The sequence below is a fragment of the Gordionus sp. m RMFG-2023 genome, chromosome 1, assembly GCF_954871325.1.
Source record: "Gordionus sp. m RMFG-2023 chromosome 1, tfGorSpeb1-WG-v2, whole genome shotgun sequence".
In the NCBI taxonomy this organism is placed as follows: Eukaryota; Metazoa; Nematomorpha; class Gordioida; order Chordodea; family Parachordodidae; genus Gordionus; species Gordionus sp. m RMFG-2023.
The window spans coordinates 6,778,453-6,802,839 of record NC_088775.1 but is presented as its reverse complement, the minus strand read 5'-3'; the positions used below and the strand labels follow the sequence as shown (position 1 = coordinate 6,802,839).

At 26.8% G+C, this 24,387-nt stretch overlaps 2 protein-coding genes and 1 long non-coding RNA gene across 4 annotated transcripts; 1 reads left to right on the top strand and 2 right to left on the bottom strand.

Moving 5' to 3' along the window:
* The first annotated feature begins 2,145 nt into the window (after positions 1 to 2,145).
* On the top strand, positions 2,146 to 6,258 carry LOC135922358 (uncharacterized). The gene is made up of 3 exons (XR_010570864.1): positions 2,146 to 2,283; positions 5,903 to 5,940; positions 6,029 to 6,258. It is a non-coding gene; the product is annotated as an uncharacterized LOC135922358 (long non-coding RNA).
* Positions 6,259 to 9,422: 3,164 nt separating this feature from the next.
* Positions 9,423 to 13,883, bottom strand: LOC135922253 (metallothionein-like). 2 transcript variants are annotated; one of them, XM_065456668.1, is made up of 6 exons: positions 13,780 to 13,883; positions 13,308 to 13,436; positions 10,546 to 10,585; positions 10,439 to 10,482; positions 10,179 to 10,245; positions 9,423 to 9,551 (listed from the first exon to the last, which is right to left on the bottom strand). In XM_065456668.1, the coding sequence occupies exons 2-6, from the start codon at positions 13,413 to 13,415 to the stop codon at positions 9,523 to 9,525; spliced, it is 288 nt and encodes a 95-aa protein (XP_065312740.1). In that variant the 5' UTR covers positions 13,416 to 13,436; positions 13,780 to 13,883; the 3' UTR covers positions 9,423 to 9,522. The 2 variants fall into 2 exon arrangements, with proteins under 2 accessions (XP_065312740.1, XP_065312741.1); XM_065456669.1 differs by having other exon boundaries at positions 13,308 to 13,433; positions 13,780 to 13,823.
* Positions 13,884 to 23,256: 9,373 nt separating this feature from the next.
* Positions 23,257 to 24,290, bottom strand: LOC135922056 (small ribosomal subunit protein mS33-like). Its single transcript, XM_065456466.1, has 3 exons — positions 24,214 to 24,290; positions 23,908 to 24,170; positions 23,257 to 23,558 (listed from the first exon to the last, which is right to left on the bottom strand). Exons 1-3 carry the CDS (start codon positions 24,238 to 24,240, stop codon positions 23,429 to 23,431), a joined length of 420 nt encoding a protein of 139 aa, XP_065312538.1. The 5' UTR covers positions 24,241 to 24,290; the 3' UTR covers positions 23,257 to 23,428.
* Positions 24,291 to 24,387: the final 97 nt, after the last annotated feature.

Below are 24,387 nucleotides of genomic sequence, written 5' to 3'. Positions count from 1 at the left end.
TTGTTTTACACTAATAAATTTATAATAAACTTCAACTGTATTAGATACGCGCCGAAATGACGTGGATCTTAGAAAAACCTAACAAATTTTTCTCTATTTTATTATAAAACATGAATAAGAAATAAAAAAAATTCGTACAATCATATTGCATACGATTTATTTTAAAATGCGTGTTTCAAATCGGCCCTAAACCGCGTAATATGGTTAGACCAGTGCAAACTAATTTTAACGGGTATATCCGCTACTTTGGTTTAAGCTAAATTAAATTTTGTTCTAAACAACCAAACCGTACTTAACAGAGCTAAACTAAATCGTTCTTGAGTCCTGTCTAACCAACCAGTTAAAGATTTAAAATAATCTATAAGGATTCGGTTTTCTGTTTTTGTTATTTTATGAAATTATAACGATCTAGTCCATATGCTTTTTCGCGATACTGTTTGACACACGAATTAGGTATTGGTTTTAAGACGAAAGACAATTGATATTTATGGATAAAAATAACGCGTAACCGCTGGTCGAATTGGCGAAAAGTTTTAGAAATTTGATCAGCTGTTAAATTGTGATCGCATCGCGTACAAATTCAATCCAACGATATTACTGTTTAAAAGGTTGCAAGATATTAAAACTGAACGCCATATAAAAAACATTAATAACTATTACATTTTGAAGGATGTACAAATTGATTTTTTATTTTATATAAAAGGAATTGTAATACCAGGTATGCCATTTTATCTCCTATTTTATTAACTTATGATTTTTTTTATATCAACATACTAATGCTTTGATTGCTAAGATTGGTTTTACATCTACAAATAATATATTTTGTAACGAAAAACTTGGAAGAAAAGGATCGTTTTTAAAAAAAAAACTGAAACCACAATGAAACTTCATTCAAAACTTCTTCAAAGTTTTTGAGTAATTCCCGAGAATAACTTTCCAGACAACCCCCTTCCTCCCTCAAAACTAACATCATACCTTAAATTATATACCTAGGGCAGGCAATTAGGGCTCAAATACTTTAAAATTAATATTGTTTATTGTGCAATATTTAGCATTCTATTCAGAAAAGCCGACCGGCAACCTTTAATAAAAAATTTAATGCATTTTGACATAAGATCGTTTTATTGTTTTTAAGTTTAATTATCATCATATTCTATCTAGGATTGTTTAAAAAAATGAATTATGACGTAGTTTAAAAGTTTACACCAAATGATATATTTTTCCATGGTTTTCTTTCTCTTTTTCCTGATGATGACTAGTCGATTATTTATATTTTAAAATGATTTTTTTAGACCAGGAGAGTCCCAACTATTATGATTATTTAGGTAATTATTAGTAGTAATAATTCTATTTCATATTTGTTATATTTATTTATATGACATAGCTTTCAAAAATGGGTGGGGGGCAGTGGGATTAGCCCAAAATATTAGTACCCAAGCTAGAAATTTCACCACGGCCTTGAGTTTATTTAAATTTTATTTTGGGCGACGCGGGTTCGAACTTTTTATAAATAATATGCGGATGGGTAAAAACTTATAGACTAAGGGGTGGGTGGGTAAAGATTTATAGACTAAAGGGTCGACGGGTAAGAATGTTGGGCGGACGGGCTTGTGGGCTAAAACTCACCAGCTGCGGACCGGACCTCTAGGATGGGTTATAAAAATTATTTACAAAGTGACTTGCAAAATAATCTAACTTGTAGCTAACCAGTTTCACCTTTTTTAAAGACATAACCAGTAAATATAACAATTTACTTTTCAAAAGTAACGAGTAACCATACTAGAGTATAAAGTTTAATAATTATTTTTGTTTCTATAACATTAACTTAAAATGGCTTTTCCCTATTTATAAACAAATGTTTACTAAACTTTTCTTGGCCCCTCAAATTACTAATATAAAAATGGCTACAACGAATAATCTGATTTTTATTTTTTAAAAAAAGGGTAACAATTTTTATTATATAATATAATAATATATTTTTACTTTCTTTAATTGGCAACCACTAAGTAAATATGACTAATTTAAAAAGAATTATTTATTATTTACCTATCTACAAAATTTTTTTATTTTTTATTTATAAGAGTTTGTATATAATATTTTAAATAAACGAAAATTCAATCATTTATATTTAAAAATTAATTTTAAAAAAAATATTAAAATATAAAAGATTATTATATTATATCTAAATAATTTCATTTCAAAAAATTCGGTCAAAAAAAATGAATTTCGCTTATTATATTCTAACTTGTATTATGGCTCTATTATTAATTCCCATGTTAAAAGGTAAAAACAAATTTTTTAATCTCTAATTAACATGTCTTATTCTCAACAGAAATTTTAAACTGGAAAGACTCTAAATACGGGAACCATAAATCAGGGGTTTTACATTAAATTTAATCCAATGGGGGGTTAAAGAAAAGAGAATTTTAGGAGGTGTGTGCTTAATTAAATATTTAATCTGGAGGGGAAGGGGGAATAGATCATATAAAATAATTTTTTTTTTTGATTCGTAAAAGGAAAATTGTTATACGTTATAACTGTAAGTTTGATTCAGGTTCTTAATAGGTCGGTTTGATCCGGTTTAGAAACCCACAATGGTTTAACCTTTCATGGTTTTTATAAGTTTTGGAATATATTAAAATAAATCAGAATATGCATTTTTTTTAATCGGCTCATAATAATCTATTGAAAAATATTTTAAATAAAAAAAAGAAAGTCAATTTTTTCTTTATTTCAATTATAAAACATAAATAAGAAATAAAAAAACATAAAATAATAATCATATAAAAATTTGTATACGATTTATTTTTAAATGAGGGTTTCAAATCTGCCTTAAACCACGTAATATGGTTATACCAGTGCAAACTAATTTAAAGGGGTTTATCCGCTACTCTGGGTTAAGCTAAATTAAATTTTGTTGGACCACCAACCGTAATAAACGGAGTTAAACCAGATCGCGATCGAGTCCTAGCATTCTTCTATAAGGATTAGGCTTTCTGCTTTTGTTATTTTATGAATAACGTTATAGTCCATATGCTTTTCGCGATTGACGCACTAATTAGATATAAGTTTTAGGGTGAAAGACAATTTTGATATTTATAGATAAAAATGACTCATAACCGCTGGTCGATTTCTGCGAAAAATTTTAGAAATTTGATCAGCTGTTAAATTGTGATCGCATCGCGTTCACCTTAAATCCTCCAACGATGCCATTGTTTAAAAAGGTTGGGAGATATTAAAACTGAACATCATATAAAAAAAACATTAATAACTAATACATCTCGAAGGATGAACAAATTGATTTTTTAAAATATTTTATATAAAAGGAATGACAGTACCAGGTATGCCATTTTATCTCCTATCTTATTAACTTAATGATTTTTTTTTATATCTACATGCTAATGTTTTTAATTTGAGATTATTATGTTAAGATTGGTTTATCTTTAAATAATATACTATATAACTGTAAACCTGGTAGGAAAGGATCGTTTTCAAAAAAAAATGGAAACCACAATGAAACATCAATCAAAACTTCTTCAAAATTTTTGAGTAATTTCGTAAAAAACCTTCCAGAACCACCCCATTCCCTTTCCCCAACACTAACATCATGCCTTAAATTATATAACTAGTTTTGAGATCAGGCAGCATATACTTTAAAACTAATATTATTTATTGTTAAAATTATGGATAATTATCTGCTCTTAATGTATGATCTTAAAGATGAATTTAACATTCTATTTAGAAAATTAATGTATTTTACATAAGATCGTTTTATTGTTTTTAAGTTTAATTAACAAATCATATCTAAGACAGCGATTTAGAATTGTTTAAAAACAAGAATTATGATATAGCTTGAAAGTTTACTCCAAATGATGTTTTTGATAGGGCCTTTTTCCCGATGATTTCCCTGATTTATAATCAATTTTTTATTAATATAATTTGAAATTTAACCATTTATGGATGGTAATCATTTTATATTTTAAAAATTATTTTTTTAGACGAGGGGAGTCCCATCTTATCGGAAAATTTAGGTAATTATTAGTAGTAAATTCTACTTCAAATTTGTTATTTAATTTATATTACATAGCTTTCAAGAATAGGTGGGGGGAGGAGGGTGGGATTAAGCCTGAAGATTTTAGCCAAAAATATTAGTATCAAAGCTAGAAATTTCACGATAGGATAATTATTTTTAGTAGAACTGTAAGAAAAGTTATAACAATGTTATATTCTGATTATAGTTGCATTATTCATGTAGTATTATCTATATATGCAGTTTTTTTAAAATCTCTTTTTAGAATTTGGCGAAAGTAAATTTTCCTATATTTATATATTAACCCTACGCTAAATTATTATTTTATATTAAACGTTAAATAATAAGGGTATAGAACAATTTATATTATTACTATCATCTTGGAATGGATGGAGCGACTATTGGTAAAACGATTAAAGTGTTTGGTTTGAAACTTGCAAAATAAAATGAATTTTGAAATATTAACGTCTAGTCTATACTCCAAAAAAAAATTTTTTGAGCAAGAAAAAACATTAATAAATAGTTTATTAAATGGAACAAAAGTATTAAAACACTAGTTTGAATAGTTGGTATGATATAGATCGCCCAAATTTATAATTCTCATTATAAGACTCATTCACCGATTCGAGACCATTTATATCATTTTAAATCATGTGAACACAGTGAGGTAGCAAGGATTTATCTATAAGTAGAAAGGGGAGGGGGGGGGGATTATTTACCGGCCTTTAGCCTGGTCCCTATTATAAAGAATATGATTTTTCGGATATGAAATACTAATTCTAAAATATGCCAATATTGTGTGACTTGTTAGTATCTGGCTTTACCAGAATAGTAGCCAGCATAAATGAAAAAATTGTTAGTAATAAAATTTTGGCCAATCTTAGGATTAAAAATCGACTTGATTAATGTTTAGTGCTTGTATATTAATTTAATCCGTTTGGTAAAAATAAATCTTGTTCTTTTATAATTCCTAATCGAATATAGAACCCCAAAAGGAAACTGAGTTATAAAAAGAAAACACGACCTTACACTTTAAGCGAGAAGTTAGCCAAGTTTAAAAATGAAGTTTATACCAAATCATTAAGTAGGGCTTTATTAGAACATTATGTTGTTTTATTCTGTTTTGTAGATTGGTTAAAAGGGGAAAGAATTATTGGTAAAAAAAAATAAATCATTATCAAAATTAGCATCATACTAGAACGGAGTATATAGAAGTTATAACTTTTTGCATTGTTATTTAGTGCCTTACTTATTAATTCTTTAATCAATTTTGAAAGCCACAAAAATAGTAATTGAATTACTTAACCCCAGATATGGAAGCATTATCTCTGATATTTATGCCAATAATTATTGCGAATTTATTTCATTACTTTTTACTGCTTCAGCACATTATTTGAAATAGTTTAAAGAAAAACATTATTGGTAAAATAATAAAAAATTGCCAAGAGTGAATGTTAGAAAGGAAATTATAGAAGCAATGAAAAAGGCATGATAAGTACCTACTAATTTATCATTAAGTTTTTTCTAATCAATAAATAAAAACCAGTTATAAGCGAAATAAAAACTACGGCATGCCTTAAACTGTGTCCTAAATATCGAAATTTTAAATTACGATTCAAGAATCAATCATGTCTAAATGCATTGAAGTTCTTCTCTGATTCAAATTTTTTTTTGAATCTTATGATTTTTATATATGTTTCCAGTTTATTTAATATATAAAAAAATTGTTTTTTTAGGGGATTACGGGGCCCCATACTTATTCTCTACGTCACCATCTGAACCCTTTTATAAGCTGGGACGTCCATAAGGTTCAAAAACGATTTTAAGCAATATTATAGTTCTTTATTTTTATTATTAACATATTCTCTATAGGCAAGGAGAATGAAAACGACGATCGTTCTTTCGAAGAGGTAGGATAATTTAATTATTATTGGTTCGATACTTTCTTGCAAAATTTTTATAAATTTATACTATATATGTATAAAAATATAAATATAGGAACAAGAAAACTTGAATTATGGTGATGATGAGTTCAGTTGAGAGGAAAACGACGAATTTTAGGATTGGACAGATGTTATCATACAAAATTTTATTTTAAACGCCATTTTATAGAAAAATAGATTTTTTTTTAAAAAGACACTATTATTTGTGTATTTATATAATATATATATTCGGTGCTGTACTTAGTATACCTAGCCCTATAATGTTTTATTACATATTCAGTACTGTATTTATAAAATGGTGATATTTCTTTACTCTATATAATGTTTAGCAAAATATTAAATTACTATCTAGATAAATGAATAAATAAAGGGAAAAATATATATATATAAAAAAAATTAAAAATATTTATTTGGACGAAACAACACATATCTAGGCAGTGTCGAAAAAAAAATTTTAAATTGTTTTATAATGAGAGGTTATGAAAAAAATATTAAGACAGATAGTAGTAAATTGGCGGATAAGAGATGAAATGTGCTAACCAATCGCTTTAGAAGTTGACTTTTTGGTCAAGGAAAAAGTAGTTATGATGGGAGTGTGTGTGAGGGAAGGGGTTATACAACACTCTCGTTGAAGATAGCAGCTATAAATTAATTTAGATGGTCAAAATTTAAAAGTTTTTTCTATGAATTTGCTAGTTTTGAAAGATATATTTTCTCAATCATAAGAACATACCCTTGAATTCGATGAATGAGGATTATTTCAAATTTAATTTGTAGTGTATATATTAGCTGTAATAATATGCGTTTGATTGCATTGTGTTATAATATCTTTTGACAGAAATTGGCATTTGCGATGATACAACACTGGGGACAGGGGGATTAGTAATTGCTAATATTTATACTAACTTAGAAATCAGAGATCTAAGCTCGGATGGACCGGGTAAATTTTATAAAAATTATAACGGGCCGGGCAATTTGCACATAAAAAAAATTCCGGACCAGGTAAGACAATTTATACATAAAATAACATTCAGACCTTGCAAATCTGTTTTAAAATGGACCTGTGCTTGCGTCGCAAAACTTTTTTAGCATTTCATGGTACCTCCAATTTTGGCGGTGGCGTGACGCTTATTTATAAATGTCTTAGAAAACACAAATCTTGTATAAAAATATTCATAATAAATTAAAACAAATACTAGTATCAATATCATTTATATTTCTTACAATAATATGACCTATTAGGACAGCAAGCATAAATTGAAACTTACGTTATAGAACGCAGAGCAAGAATTACATAATTTACAATACTTGTTAGGAAAATAAGTTCTCAGCTATTATCACCCTGAGTGAACCTATTTTCTCTGTTACTGGTTCGATACCGAAATCAACAAAGATCTTCATTATCTCCAGAAAACTTGGAGAAAATTATATTTTTACAATGATACTTACAATGATATATCTTCTGCTGGTAATAATTTATAAATTCAATTTGTATATTTATTATTATATTTGAGTAAATGCATTTATGAATCCATTATTTTATTCCCTTTTTATAAATAATGTCAAATTTTTCAATCATGTTGATAAATAAGGCTTAAGTTGAGATGATTCAATTCTTTATCGTTTGTTAAAAGATATTTTAAACATTTATAAATTTTTATGTAAATTTATATTCATATTAAGTTTGGTTAAATTTTGATTTTTTGTGCTTAATTTTGTTGGCAATAATATACAAAATAATTTACACTATTTATCAAGCATGTTGTTTTGTTGGCACGTCGATGTCGGTCTAAAAACGGACACGCGTCGCCGCCGTCGAATAATCTATCGGCGCACAGGTCTGTTTTTGCGTGCTGCCTTAAGCCAATATGTAATTATAAAATTGTCTATAATTTTTAGGTTAGGTATTCTACACATGCTAAAACGCATTTCAGTTAAAAAAAACAAATTACTAAAACAAAATTTCTTTTTTAAAAACGTGCTATAATAAAAGATTTAAAGTTGGTAAATAGCACAATCGTTTGTTTGAGGACTTTCGGTAATACTATACTATAAAAATTCAGACCATTTATTGATAAACTTTTCATTCATTATCAATTTACAAATTAGAAAATTAACTCAGATGTTGATGAATCGGAAGAAATATTTTTGAAAAGATTGTATTAATTTATTTTAAAATTATGATTCATATATTAAGGACATATAACAATGCATTATTTACAAATGCAGTTTAGAATAGATAAATATTATTTAAGTTTCTAACAATTTTTTAAATAAGTAGACTTAGGGGTCAAATAAAAACTTATATATATATATATAAAAATGTGCCAGGCATTTAGTTCACGTTATTTATTATTTTTTCTGCCAATGTTTTAAGGATATTTAACTTTTAAAATAAATTTTTTACATAAACAGAGGCTGCAGTTGGCTGGCTGAATAGCAGTGAGGCCCAGACCGGTTAGAAAATTTTTAACAATGGGCTTATAAAGGACGGACGGGCTTGAAATATTATACGAATGAAATAGCGAGGAACGGCTTATTTCTATTTAAAAATAAGTTGTTTACTTCAAAATGATGCTAATTTAAGTATCAACCATGTATTGTAATAAAATAACCAGATATAAAATAAAGAACAAATTAACCAACCAATCAAATGATCTCTTTAAAAAAATCATGCGGGTGGGTCAAAACGACGTTTCTAATTCGTATCAAAGAAATTACCCTGATTGGTAAATATTTTAAAAAAAAATTAAAATGCGCCAAAGATTAATATGAGCTAATATTTAAATTATAAGGATTCGTTTATTTTTTTTTTTTAAAAAATAAATATTTTCAAATTATGCTAAATGAAATAATTTTTTTTTAAAGAACTAGTTTTGCCTGTAAACATTTATAAAGGATCGATTATCTTCTTTGTAAGATTTTTTTGTTACTTTATGGTTCGTAAAACTATAGCGGCTTTGAGATACTTTTTGCACCTTGGGGATTAAAGTATTGAAATGGATTTTATTTTTTCTTTTTATAGTGCACCCTCTTAAAAATTATTTCCTCTCACATGGGGCAAAAAAACCATTTCTGGACCCAACCCTATAGTATAAAATTGATTCCATATTCACAATTTGAGTTGTTAGCGATTTATACAAAATACGCTATGTTTTTATATTAAACTTCATCGAATTCGAATTAACTCAATGAGGGGTGTTACGTGTTACCCTGAATTTACAGTTAGTACGACATCGTGATGAAGTATACAAATTCGCGCTAACTGATAGATTTGGATCTTACAATCAACTCAAAAGGTGAACCGCTAACATCAAATCGTTTTAAAAGACATTTCGACAAATTTTTTATTTTAATCATCTACGATATAAAATTATCAATAATACATATAAAATTTATAAAAAATATAATTTCGATAGTGTAATGACAAAAGATTCAACTAACACTACGCTATAAATAAGCTTATGCATAATAATAGCTGCACAATTTATGGAATAATTGTTAACTTGATAATTTAATTTAAATGCTTGTATCCAGGTTTTCTCGAAATCATTTCTCTTGCTTTTTACAACAATCACCTAAAAAAATAAAATAATTTTGAAGTCACATGCTTAAAGAAAGAACGAATGAACATGGATTTTCAACACCTTCAAATTCTTTATATTTATTTAATTTATTATTTCTTTAGAATAATTATAAGTAAATTTCATCTATTTTATAGCCCTAAAGTAATGATTAATATTTTCAATAAGGCCTCAAAATTAATGGTCCGCATATCACAATCTAATGATCTCATACATATTTTAGAATTGGCCCTTGAAAAGAATTCAATAGAAAAAAAATAAATAATGTATAATCATTTTTCGATGGATTGGTATCTCGTGGAAATGAGAAGTAAAATATGTGTGATAGATATTTAATTTTACAATTCTTATAAAATTAAATCTCAAACATAATTATGAGAGGATAATGTAATGATTGAATGCTTTTTTTTTATCGCCATTATTTTATTGAAATATCTTTATGAATTCAAAGGTTTTAGAAAATCTTTCTCTTTAAAAAAAAGTCAAATCCGGAATCGAACCCGTTTGAATCAGGTCCGTAAAATATTTTTAATGAAAAATCATAAATTTCATTTTCTGGGCCAGCACGAATTTCCCCAACCGGCCCAATTTTTTTTATAATCTATTCAATCAGTATCTTACATCCTGGACATTTCACGCATTCTTTACCAGGCGTGCATCCTTTTTCATCGCGGCATTTCTTACAACACTATAATTTAAATGAAAAAAATTTTTAAAAAAAATATAATGCGATGAAAAAGAGCAGTGTAAAAAGTAAGTATCATAAAAATCGCGGCCTTAATTATCTTAGAACTTCAGATAAAGATTTTAATATCTCAAATGATATTATTTTTCGAAATTTAATATATTTAAAAGAAGATATTATTAAAAAGGTGCATTACATTGCAACATCCCTTGTCGCAACAGTGGCATTTTCCATCACAACCTGTATTATTTGATAAAGAAAGGGATAAAATGGATCAATGCATAATGACAAAAAAAAATTTACATTTTTGGCCCTTTTCTCCTTTTGTGTCATTTTTGCCGCACTGTAAAATAAAAGAAATATTTTTAAAATGGATATTTAACAATAAAATTATATAAAATTTATATTTATAAAAAAGAAAGAAGTGCAACAACTTGCATACTACCCTCCGAGCTTCAATGAAGCAGAACTTCATCTGGAGGTTACTCAAGCTGAGTCTCAATGAAGCAGAAAATTACACCCTCAAAATATAAATTAGATAGGATAATCATAATCGTTAAATTTTCATAATAATATTTTCAAAATACAGCACAGTTGATTGTATTAAAAATATAATAGCTTTAAAAAAAGTAATTTTCAAATGTAAAATATTATTATATTCCATTAAAAAAAATATAAAAGAAAGAAAGGAATTTATGTATGATTTCAAATAATTTATGTTTAAGTTTATTGAAAACAATTTTCAAATAATAAAAAAAATGAGAGAATGACTAAGAACAAATGCTATACTCTCGGGACCAATTATTAGAGAACTTTGGATTAGTGTTGTTAAACGGTTCAATTTTTAAGAATGGATAACAAAATATTTAAGCCAAAAAATATTACCACACCTGGAGATTTGGCTCATTAGATGGCAGAAAGGTTTGAACATCTATTAACTTGAGGCTTGCATAATATTATTTTAGCTATTGTTATTATTTGAAATTCGCTAAATTGAACCGTTTATAACAACACTAATTTAGATATTAACCAATTATTCACCATATGGTTGGGAAACACCACAATATGTTGAGTAATATATCTATGTTAAAGGAATTAATATTAAAATATGGATCCCTACAATTAAGTCTCTTAAGACAGGTATATTAGTATTTTACCAATAAAAAAAAGTTAGGAATATAACAATTTTTAGTGGGAGGGCTTGCTTCTAACCGATTTTCGTTCATGTAAACGTGGATGATGAATAAATCAATTCATTCTTTTTTGACGGCGAAAAGGATAAATTTCTATTTAATAACTTCAATATTTATGCTTGATTACCTATGTTTATTTAATACCTTTGCTCAATTTATCAAATCTTATATTTGGATATGCATTATGTAACCACGAATGTGGCAGGCCTATTTATTTTACTTAGCATTGCTTAAAATAACACAAAGGAATATAAAATATAAATGGAATAATTGCATTTGATACATTTAACTCTGATATACCCTATTTCCATATCGAGCTTATTACCATACCAGGACTGTATATGCCCCTTAAATTTAAATTGTTTTTTATATAATTGGATTTTAGCATATTCTTAATATTTTTTTATCATGAAATAAACATTGTAAAATATTTTATAAATCAAATGATAGTGTATTTTACGCTTTTAATTCAAAAACACTTTCCTATTTTAATGGTTTCCTATAAAAAGAATATCCAACTATCATACCCTGGAATTGTTTACGATTAGAATTACCAGCGTCTGATGCAATAAAAAGTGACACAGATATTAATAACTGTAAAACCTTTATAGGCACAAGTCTAACAAAAATCAAAAGGTGTTGGTTCAAATAGCGTATGAATTATTCTATTCCTGAATATTGGAAGTGTACTTGATGATCTAGACTTTATAGTGTTAAAGCAATTTGGAATTATTATGGAGCCGTGTATACACATTTCAAAAATTTAGCAAATTCTAGAAAGAGCCCAAAATTTGATGGGTTGTCTACCCGATTAGAAAGTGGTAAATTCTTATCAGATCTTACTTTTATGTATGATATTCCATTTGAATGATCAAATCTGTCTTTAAGGCTTCAGTTAATAAAAATTAGTTTACCTAAAGCTGACAAATCAATAAAGAGAACGATTCATGTTCTAAAATCGTAGGATATGCCTTGTATGTTCCAAATTGAAAAAGGCTCGAAAAACTAGGGAAATAAATACATTTGAATTAATTGAAGGAAAACAGAAAGCACTATGGTATCAACGAAAATCAATCAAATGCAAAATTGATCAATTGGGGGGGGGGGCAAATATAATAGTTTTTATATAAATATATTTCAATTTTTATATATCTTACTAAATAAGCTATTATATACACTCGAAATTTTTTAGCAAAACAGTATTATGAAAACCTCGAGATTTAGCCGCTAGAGATACATACCTTTCTGCCATTTATGAAAATCTCCAGGCTTGCATGGTCGATTATATCGTACTTTTTAACGACCATAGCTATAATGTACTTTATATATGCTCCGATATAAACTATTTAAAACAACAAAAAATTGTGCCTCAAATTCTTGGAAAAAACAAAAATTCGCCTCTATTTTTTTTAATTGCCCACTGACTTTTTTTTTAGAGTAATAGCGTGTCCCTAAGACTAAAATTACTTGCATCATACAATACATGTTTATCAAGATTTAGTACTCTATCAGTGACTCTACACTTACCCATCGTAATTTCAGGAAAAACTTTTAAATTAAGACTCAAACTTTCTAAAAAAAAATGTGTTTTTATAATATAATCAAGACATTGTTTTGGATAAAATCAAAAATAGAAAAAGGTAAAAAGAAGAGGTCAAATCCTAGGTATTTAATTATTATTTATGCTATCAAATAAACAGAATGCCTCCCCATTTAATTTAAATAAATATTAACCTTTGAAAATTTTGTGAAATGTTTTAACTTAAATAAAAAATTCTAAATGTAGAAATTAAAGAAAAAAAATGGTTTTCTAATTCTGATCTTGAAAGAAATTATAATTTCTTGTAATTATATGAACTATAAATATCGAACTTTGCAACAGTCCTTAGAGCATTCGCATTTTGTGCATTGGCAATTCGCATTTCCACAGAGGAAACGTCTCTGTTCTCCAGTGTCCTGACCAGCCTCTTGTTCACTCATTGTTATAGTAAGTATATGCTGCTACAAAAAATATATTAAATAAGATAATATAAAGGGAACGTGACTATATTACTATTTAGTCAAGTTTTTAGGGTATTATATTTATAATGATTTAATTTTCCAATTTTGATCAAATTGACCCTTTTATGCTTATTATATTTATTATTACTCGCACACAGTATTGATTTATAAAGCTTAGCATTGGCCGACCTTTTTGTGCCAATTAGAAAGCACAGTCGTGACCAGATGCCACAGCATATTTAGTTTTATGCTAGAAAGCAATCTCGAAACAAAAAAAAATATAGATTAAAAAATTTGATACAAAATCAATATTCCTTTTAAAATGTTATAATTGTTTTCTTACATAGTTCCGTTCTTAGAATTTACAGGAATTAAGAGAATAAAAATTTAATTTTAAATGGCGCAACAATTTTGAAAAAAATGTAGGTAAATAAAACTAGTTTATTATTGTCTATTTTATTTATTTACTTTTATATATATAATTATTTATTGATTTATTATATAATTACCTGTGATAATTTAGTTATATACTAATGTTTTTTTTTGGTTTTCTTTCATCAAAATACACTTTTATTATAGCATGGCATAATATATATTTTTTTTAAATTAAAGTTCAATACGTTTATTCTATAAAAATGAGTGTAGAGGATTATAACAAGTAGCGTTGTAAATTTTAACAATATTGTTGAATAAAATTTTAATTAGATTTAGAGCCACTTTTACCCTAAGTTTAGTATTGTTCATGAATTGCTGGTCAAAAAAGTTTACCATTCCCAAATACCAAATAGGTCGATCTGGTCGAACCAAATTTTAATATAATATTTATTGATTTTGTATTCTTTTGCGCGTTCATATTTTAAGTGGAAAAAATAATAAATAGTATAAATATAAAAATTGAATTCTCGGGATTTTTGGTATAGCTCCCTGCAGACCGGGTAAACTGGGTTCAGGGTACATTTAAAAATATTTCGTAACTGGTTTGACTCGGCCTAAAAAAAATATTTTAAAAATCGGGTCGGGCAGATAAATTTATATTTGGGAAATTTTTCCTAGTGAATTTTACTATTGTAAATAGGACTAGGCAAATAGATAATATTTTGGGGGTAAGCTATGATTAAAAGTAATAAAATATTTATAAGGATATAAATCGGGACCCTGAACCCTGCATAACCCTTGTATTTTGGCTGTACCAGGCCCCTTTTTAAAAGTGGAAGGTCAAAGGGTTCTAGATGTTATTAAAAAAAATTTTTAAAAAACGATTTATTTTATTTTATTAACTTTTCTTCGTGGAATTAATTTTTTATCTTCGCGTTTTTCTTTTAATTTTCTTACTGGGCTTCCATTTTATTTAGAGATTGGTATCACAAATTATTTTTTTGTGTAGGAAAACTATCATCGATAAAGCAAGGGATTTTGCAAAATATTTAAGACTCTCACAATTGCAAGAATATTAAAATCAATGAAAAGGTCAATGGCAATATCAACACTTTGGTTCTCAATTTTAAATTCTAGAACGATTATTAAGTTTGAAAGATTTGTGTACTGATTTTATTAAATGTAAAGTCGTTTTTCGGAAGATGATTGGTGCCAGATAGGACCTTAATAGTGTATTAGTTCCTTTAAAAATAATAAAATTAAGATTAAAATCAGAACAATTATGTTTATCTGATTTTTTTATGGCATATGGATAAGATACCGATTAGATTTAGAAAGATTTACTAGTCCTTTTTCATATGAAATATTAGAAAACATGAAAATTCGAAGCAATAATATTTGTAAACGTATATGCTTCTATATATTTAGACCATAGATATCAAGTTTTATTGAGTATTGAGTATTGAGCAAAAACAGATTGCTAAAGACCATCTTAAGGATTTATAACTCCATTATTATTGACGGCTACGACAATACCTATTGATTGTAGTGATAATAATGATAATGATAGTAATATTGATGATCTTGAAATTTTACTTTTAGATAGAGAAAAAAAAATCAAATTATCATAAAATAGAAATGAGGATCCAAAAATGTCCATTACATCTTAAATAGAAAAGTTCTCAGAAGTTAAAAGAATAAATAAGGATACAAATATTTTGAAATTCTGGGAAGAAAATTCTTCAATCCATAATTAAATATCTTGTCTAAAATCGTCATAGCTGTACCGGTGACACAAAAGATAACTATATATTTTAGGTCAGTGTAGAAAGTGGATTTTCATCTTTGAAATATATATTATCTAATTCACGTGACGAGGATGATATTTTAGAAGATATTATGATTATGCGATTGAATAAAACGTTTAAAATACAAATTATTTTATTTTTAAAATTTTTATTTGTAAATTATGTTTATGTATAAAAATTCTTATTTTGAGTCATTTTTTTTATTACCTGAACCCGGAACCTGGACCCGAACCCTTTTTAATTTTACTTCTGTCCCGGACACTTTTTTTTGTTGAAGGGTTCACATCCCTGTTTAAAACAAGCTATCGTCAGATATGTTCTTTACCAGTAATGGCCACGTACTACTGTGATTCGGGGGATTTTCATAATTTCACTTTCATGACCTCCTTCTTCACTCCATGTGAGTAATATTCTTCAAATTAAAAAGTATTACATTAAATTGATATTGATATTCTATCGAGTTACATTTACATATAAAATATATTCTTTACTTATTTTGTTGGTGTTGTTATCTTTATCCACCTATCTTAGGGTGAGGAGTTGTAAATTTTCCAGCTAATTTTTCATTTAAGAAAATTAATACATGATTCCACAAAGAAGATTAGGTTATATTCTTTTGTAAATTTTTTAAACATGAATTTTAAAAAGTGGCTATATTTTCAGGAAAATGAAAATACAAGATTTCTTAGTTATAGATATTAGTAATTTGTTGAAAATATCAAAAAGATTGAGTCCAAGATTTTAGATAAAGCATTCGCGGTACTCCCCAACTCTGCTATCTGACAAGCCATTAGATTTTTTAACCTCCAGGTTCTATGTAATAATTAAACCCCCCCCCCCCCCCCCACTTACTTTTTATCTAATCCATATTTCAAAACTTAGACATTTCTTCAAAAACTTGACTAAAATTTAATGATATATCCTCGATATAATCTTTAACAAATGTCTTTTTCGCCATTCCCTTAAAAAGATCGCCTTATCATTAAATCAAGTGCAGCATAAAACACAGTTACATATATTTATAAAGAATATAAGTAAGAATAATTGTAAATAGTTACTTTTTTATAAATATAACTTAAAGTAGTTACTTTTCAAAATTTTTAACAACATCAGAAATTATACACAAAATAAATTTTATAATTATAAAAATAAATCATAAAATAATCAAAAAACAATGATAGTATATTGGCTCGATTGTAAATATCTATAGAAATCTGATAATCGTACATAAAGTTAATCGAAATATCAATGACAGAACACCCTATTATCATCTTCACCTACATGACCATCGTTAGATTTCAACGCCTTCTCACCTGACTATAGCAATTCTTGAATTATTTAATTATTGTTCAATTATGACGATCCACAATAAAACTAAGAATTTTTTTTAGGGATCTTACACTAGTTTCATTTAAATTTTAATGGTGCTAAAAGATATGCAGTGCTCAAAGTCAGATTGTTGCACCTGACAAAATCGCGACAATTTTTATGGCATCAAGAATGCCCCTAGGTAATAATATTTTTATTTTTTTAGATTTAAAATTTTATTTTATACAGCTAATGTAAAAAAAAATTTAGCTTTGCCAGATTTAAAGAATTCTGAAGATCCTGCTATTTCTAACATGTTTAGTGCTATAGTTTTTAAAATTGAAAATTATTTTTTATCACTTTATGGATAATATATTGTTGATATCAAGCTTCTCTTGTACAAAATTGCAAACGATATCGAAGGATATAAGGTTTGCACTAAAGAAGATTGCTTGATTAATTTGTAAAGTATATCCTAAATTACTATCGCGTATCATTTTTTGAAAATATTATTAGATATTTACACTCTATTTTTGAATGTTTTTCCAAAGGCACAAGATTTTTAAAAGGGGAGAAATCTAATTTTTGATTATGAAAGTTCTAGACTTAGAACATTACTATCCAAAAATGGAAAGAAAAGATATAAGTTATACAATATAATACCTACTTTTGCTTAAAAGTTTGGATTTAATTAATTTTTATCTTTGTTAATGACATACTATTGGATTATAAAAGGCTCATATTTAATCGCTCAGAATTAAAAGTGAAATTCTAGGAATGAAACCTTTAAAAACACTCAGAAAAAAATAAATAATCAATGCTTAAATAAAAAAAACTGCATAAGACTGAAACGCTTAGGTTGAAAAAATAAAATCGATCGGGAAAAATATATGAAGCGCCCTAAAACGTCTTAGATTTTAAGAAAAATATCAGCGAAATTCGGTGAAAATTCTGAACTTTACGGCCTCGTCAACTTTCAAATTATTTCTAGACAGCCATTTGTTAAACGCCTATATAGCTTCCTCTAAACACCTTAAAAAAGAAGTGATTTAGATTTATAGAACCCGAATAGATTTTTTGTTTAATTTGTACCCTAAAAAAAAATACCTATATAACAATTAATAATTATTTAATGTTCATAAAAAACCAGAAATGGGGTGTAGCTCTTAAGGCTGAATAACCTTGGATACGCCGAAATAGGTTTCAAAAATAATCCGCGCTGGACACGTTCTAAGTATTAATTTTAGGACTATTTCAACTTATTTAAAATTAAAAAAGTTATAGCAATTTTTCTTTCTTTCTTTTTCAAATTTTTCTAAAGTTTATAATGCGTGTTATCTTTTCAATTAAAATTCTTTTCACTTTACCAATTTCAAGCATAATTTTTTTTAAGATTCATATCTCAAAGGAGTGTCAATTATCTTGTGAATTTGCTTCGGAAATTTAATCTTTTGTACTGTCCTATATATAATTCAATTTGGTGTCCTAAGAAGAAAAAAAAAGTTTATCATAGTCTAGTTATAGCATTTGTAATATTTTTAGCATTTTCTTTTTTAAATCTGAGCATTATTCTGTTATACTTTGACAATACAAGATTGAATACAATATTTATTCTAGCTATTTTAGTTTTAATCTGAGCATTAAGAAATGTATTCATAGCATTCAGTATTTTTTTTGCTCTCAAATTTTTAAGAATATTTTATTCTTAGCATTCAATTTTTTTGTAAAAACATATTTATTTTTTTTATCAATTTTAAACATGTTGCTTACATTTCTTTATCAGTTTTATTTTAACATAAATCAATTTGATCTGTTTAGATATTTAAGAAAAAGGTTTAAAAAAATGAACAATAAAAATACTATTAATAAAATATGGCTAATAGGCTATATGGAGCCGTGAATTGATAAAAAGGTTTGAACGGCAAATTTCTAAGCTAATGTTCTGGCAAATATAATATACTTTAGGATCGTCCGTGGATGAGTAATTTTCATTCCTAACTTCTTTAGAGAGGAAAATGCCTTGCCGAAGTTCTTGGAAATTGGTATGATTATATAAGGAATGAAATTAAATATTATTCAGCTTATTTTCTTATATTTTATACCGTCACTTAAAAGTGAGTTTAATATTTAAATTAAAAGTTAACATACATTTCAACTGAAATTGTTTATGCCAGGATAAATCCATCTGGCGCAAATAAAATAATTTTTAAAAATGGAATAAGTGGGCATTAAATTGGAAAATTTGTTTAATATGAAATTTATTATTACTATTTTTTTTTATCTAAAATACAAATTAATTTGAGTTTCTAGGTAATATTATGTCATTGGGTAGGGGTTATTTTCTAGCTTTAAACCTGCCCCGACTAAATCAAATTTGCTAAACAATTTAAACAACACTAGTTTTTATGGCTAAGAATTAAAAGTTGGAAAACTTTCGGAAAGAAAAAAATTAATTTTAGTTAATTAGTGTTTTATTATTATATAAAAATATAAATATAGTTCGAACATGAACAAAACTTGAATTATGGTGATGATGCAGTTAAAAGAAAAACGACGAATTTTAATATTAGACAGCATTTTATCGAAAAATAGATTTTTTTAAGACACTATTATTTGCAAACAAAATGATATTCAAATTATATATTATCATTGTATATTTATATAATATATGTTCAGTGCTGTACTTAGTATACCTTGCCCTATAATATTTTATTATATGATATATATTCAGTACTGTATTTATAAAATGGTGTAGCTATAATAATGTTTAGCAAAATATTAAATTACCATCTTAATAAATGAATAAATAAAGAGAGACAAAATATATTTTAAAAAAATTATAAATATTTATTTGGACGAAACAACACAAGGCAGTGTCCAAAAAAAAATTCTAAAATTGTTTGGGAGGTTATGAAAGACGGATAGTAAATGGGCAGATAAGAGAATAAAATGTGAAGATACCAATCAATCGCGTTTAAGGTGACTTTTTAGTCAAGGGAAAAGTAGTTATGATGGGAGTGTGTGGGGGAGGGGGTTACACAACATTCTCGAGAATAAGATAGTAGCTATAATTTAATTTGGTTGGTAAAAATTTAAAAGGTTTTTCGATGGATTTGCGAGTTTTGAAGGCTATATTAATTCACAACCATATTAATATACACTTGAATTCGATGAATGAGGATTATCTCAAATATTCAAATTTAATTTGTAGTGAATATATTAGCTGTAATAATATGCGTTTGATTGCATTGTGGTAATATCTTTTGGCAGAAATTGACATTTGCGATGATATAACATTGGGGCAGAGGGGGGGGGGGGGTTAAACTTAAAAATCAGAATTAAGTTCGGATGGTCCGCGTAAATTTTATAAAAATTATAACGGGCCGGGAAATTTACACATAAAAAAATTTCTGACCAGGTCAGGCAATTTATATATAAAATATTAGGCAAGACCTTGCAAATCTGTTTTAAAATTTAGGCCAGTCCTGGCATTAGAATTTTGATATATTTATTTGAATGCTAATATTTTGTTTACTATTTGAAAATAAATTACAATTGCTTATTTATTTGCATCTTAAGGTCTCTAAAATAAATAATATAGTAAATTCAAACAAAAAACGTATTTATGATGTGATCCAATTACAAATAGAAATTATTTAATCAAACAATTGGTTAATAAAACTTTGTTGTAGAAATAGATAGCCATAGAAAATAGGTAAAGGGCCTTAATTAACAAGGGAATGGGGGGGGGGGATGGGAGATAAATAAAGATATCAAAAATGCGATAGCCGAAAAATTCGTACAAAATAACTTTACAGATCAGGCCTTACCTTCCGTAAACCTTTAACAAGTTGTTCTGGGTAAAAAAATCCCCGTGCTGAGCCACGGGTGCAAAATTTTTATAAGCCGAAACGGGTCAGTTATGCAAACCTCTACTAGGGATAAAGAGTAATTGTCCTTCAAATCCTTATATTTGATTTAAGTTCTTATTAAGAGATAACTATATTGGTATATTAACAAAATTTAATCTAAAATGGTTAAATAATATTATTTATATAATTGGACCTGTGCATCGCGATACAAAACCTTTCTAGCAATTCTCTCAGCTATTAGCACCTTGAATGAACCTATTTTTTCTGTTGCTGGTTTGATATTGATATCAATAATGATCTTCATTATCTCTAGATAACTTGGATAAAATTAGATCTATACATGATAACTACAATGATATAGCTGCTGATATAATTTTATAAATTCAATTTTGTATATTTAAACTTATATTTGAGTAAATGCATTTATGAATCCATTATAATATTCCTTTTTTATAAATAATATGCAATTTTTCAATCATGTTGTCAAGCAAGGCTTAATTTGATGATTCATTTCTTTATCTTTTGTTAAGATATTATATAAACATATATAAATTTTTATGTAAATTTATTCATATTTTGTTTGGTGTGTAATAAAGATGTATATACATTTTGTATGCTTAATTTGTTGGCAATAATATACAAACAAATTTACAGTTTATTATGTATGTTTGTATGCTGACATAACGATGCCGGTCTAAAGCCAAATAATCTATTGGCGGAGAGGTTCATTGTTAGTAATGTCTTAAGTCAATAATTTATAAAATTGTCTGAAATTTTTAGGGTAGGTATTCTTCACATGCTGGAACGCATTTCCGCGCTATAATAAAAGATTTGTAGGTATAGCACAATCGGTTGTTCGAGGACTTCCGGTAACGTAGTTAAAATTTCTAACATTTTTTTTTAATAGGTAGGCTTAGGGATCAAATAAAAACTTTAAAAAATGTGATAGATATTTATATCACGTTATTTATTTTTTCCGCCATTGTTTTAGGATATTTAACTTTTAGAATAAATTTTATACATAACAGGAGGCTGCAATGGACTGGTTGTTGGGCAGCGAGGCCCAAACCGGGTTTGAAAAATTTAAACAATGAGATTATATTTTTATTATTATAAAAAGAAAATGGCGAGGACAGGCTTATTTTTATTTAAAAATTGGTTGTGTATCAACGTTAATTTTTAAGTTAATAAAATAACCAGATATAAAATAAAGAACCAAACTAACCAACCAATCAAATCTCTTTAAAAAATTATGCTGGTGGGTCAAAACTACGTTTCTAATTTGTACCAAAGAGATTACTCTGATTGGAAAATATTAAAAAAAAAAATTAAAATGTGCCAAAGATTAATGTGAGATAATATTTAAATTCGTTATGTAATGTGTAAAAAGGAGCACGGGGTATGAAGACCAAAAGTTAAAACCCGAACTTCAATCCATTCCCTACCCAGTTTCATACTTAAAAATTGGTTTTAAAAAATAACCCTTCCCATTCTCTAATTCAATGCTATACCTACAAAAATACGAATCAGATAATTTTCAAATATGAATCTATCATTTTCGGCAAAGTCCATTACAGATATTATATTTATATATTGATGGTGTAGGACTCATCAGAAGTAAATGGTGATTTTACGGAAAAAAGGGAATTATATTTTGTATTTTCTACGTGCATATATAATTGTTTTTTTTTAGGTTTATGTACTCGAAAATAGGTTCCCGTTTCTAAATCGCTAGAACAAAATGAAAATTGGGAATCTAGTGTCTTCTAGAAAATTTTTAAAATAAATTTAAAATGAATATTAATAGATGCTAGGGAAGTAAATTATTGTATTTAAATTGAGTTTTTTTTTAAAAAAATAACTAAAAATGAGGAAAATATCATCAATATTCTCAAATTTCCAATTCTGGGAGCATCTCCATTTTTATCGATTTTTCTAAAAACTCAATTTAAATACAAGTGTTGACTTCCTAGCATCTTTTGTATTATTTACTCAAATTTTTAGCGATTCCAAACTTATCCCCTAAAATGTCACTATTTTGGTTATATCAATAAAAATATTTTTGGAAAATATACACTTTTTAACTATGCAAATTAAATGGTGAATAAAAACGACACTTTTTATATTTTAAAATTAAATTTAAAAAAAATGCAGGGAAGTAAATCCATAGAAAATATCAGTTGCAAAAATAAATAATATCAGTTCAGTAAAGAAAAAATTCTATTTAAATTGATTTTAAAATAATCTTCTGTCAAATAAAGTCTATTAAAAGGAAAGAATAAATTTTATAGTTGAATATACTTTATTATGCTAAATTACTTAAATAACAGAGCATATCTTATCAAATTAGTGTTTTAATAGATTCATTACAAACCTTTTTAAGAGTTTGGTTCAGGAATTTTTTTAAATTTTTAATGAAAGTTCTGTTTGGGAAATAATAATTATCATTCAATAGTTCATCAGATTCTGGAAAAGTAATAATTACATATTTGTAAAATTATTTCTTCACATATAACAGTTAGTTTTTTAATCATCTTATACAATATTAAAACAAATATTCCACTATTATGTAATACATTATACAAATATAAAATTTGAAATGATCTTAATAAAATGTTAGGATTAAAAATTAGTATTCAGGTGTTTTAACTTTTCGTATGATTTTTTCACCAGTCCTTTTATCTTTAGGAACAAAAGGCATTTTGCCTCTCAGTATTCTTAAGCGAGCATATTCTTCTCGAAAATCTAAATGTTCATCTCTGTAAAAGAAAAAGGTAATGTAAAGTGGATTCTATTTGATCACATCTCATATAAATTTTTTAAAAAAATTTAAATGGCTTAGACACAAAAAATGTTACCATTGTAGAAATCAAATTAAAGTTATTTTTAAACTATACAGTTAGGTAGCATAGCTTTAATACTTAGGACAATATAGAGCCTTACAAATCACTTTTAGCCTGGTCTGTAATTAATTTTTATTTTTAGGGCCCCTATATAATCTTATCTCTTTATTAAATAAAGTTATCATAAAAATCAGAGATACAGATAATATTTTTGGTTAATTTTTGAACAAATTTTTTCTAAAAAAATCTTATATAATATTTTAACCTATAAAGCCCATGATCTCTTAATATTCCCATTAATTTTGTTATTTCTGATAATCTTGGATACCATTTAACGTAATGTGGATTTTTATATAAAGGAATATATGAATGCCTTTCCACAACTCGCATACTTGTTTTCTCAGTAGGGCTTACAACCTCATTGAATATCTGACGGCTTAATTGCTCCATTTTTTTAGCATAATCAGACATTCCATCATAAGAAACTTTTTCCAAATAATTGAATCTTTTAGGAAAATGTGCTTTAGTCTAATATATAAAATAAAATATATAAACTTAAGAATAAGCTTACAAAATTCCGAATTAAAATTAAATTCATTAAAAAATGAATGCGAGATTTTATTTTTACAACATATGAGATAGTTCTAAAAATTGGTAATATGCTGGTGAGTGGTGACAATTATCAAATAAAATTTAACAGCTGTCATCGACATATCTTTCATTTCTTTGAGAATATAACACAATT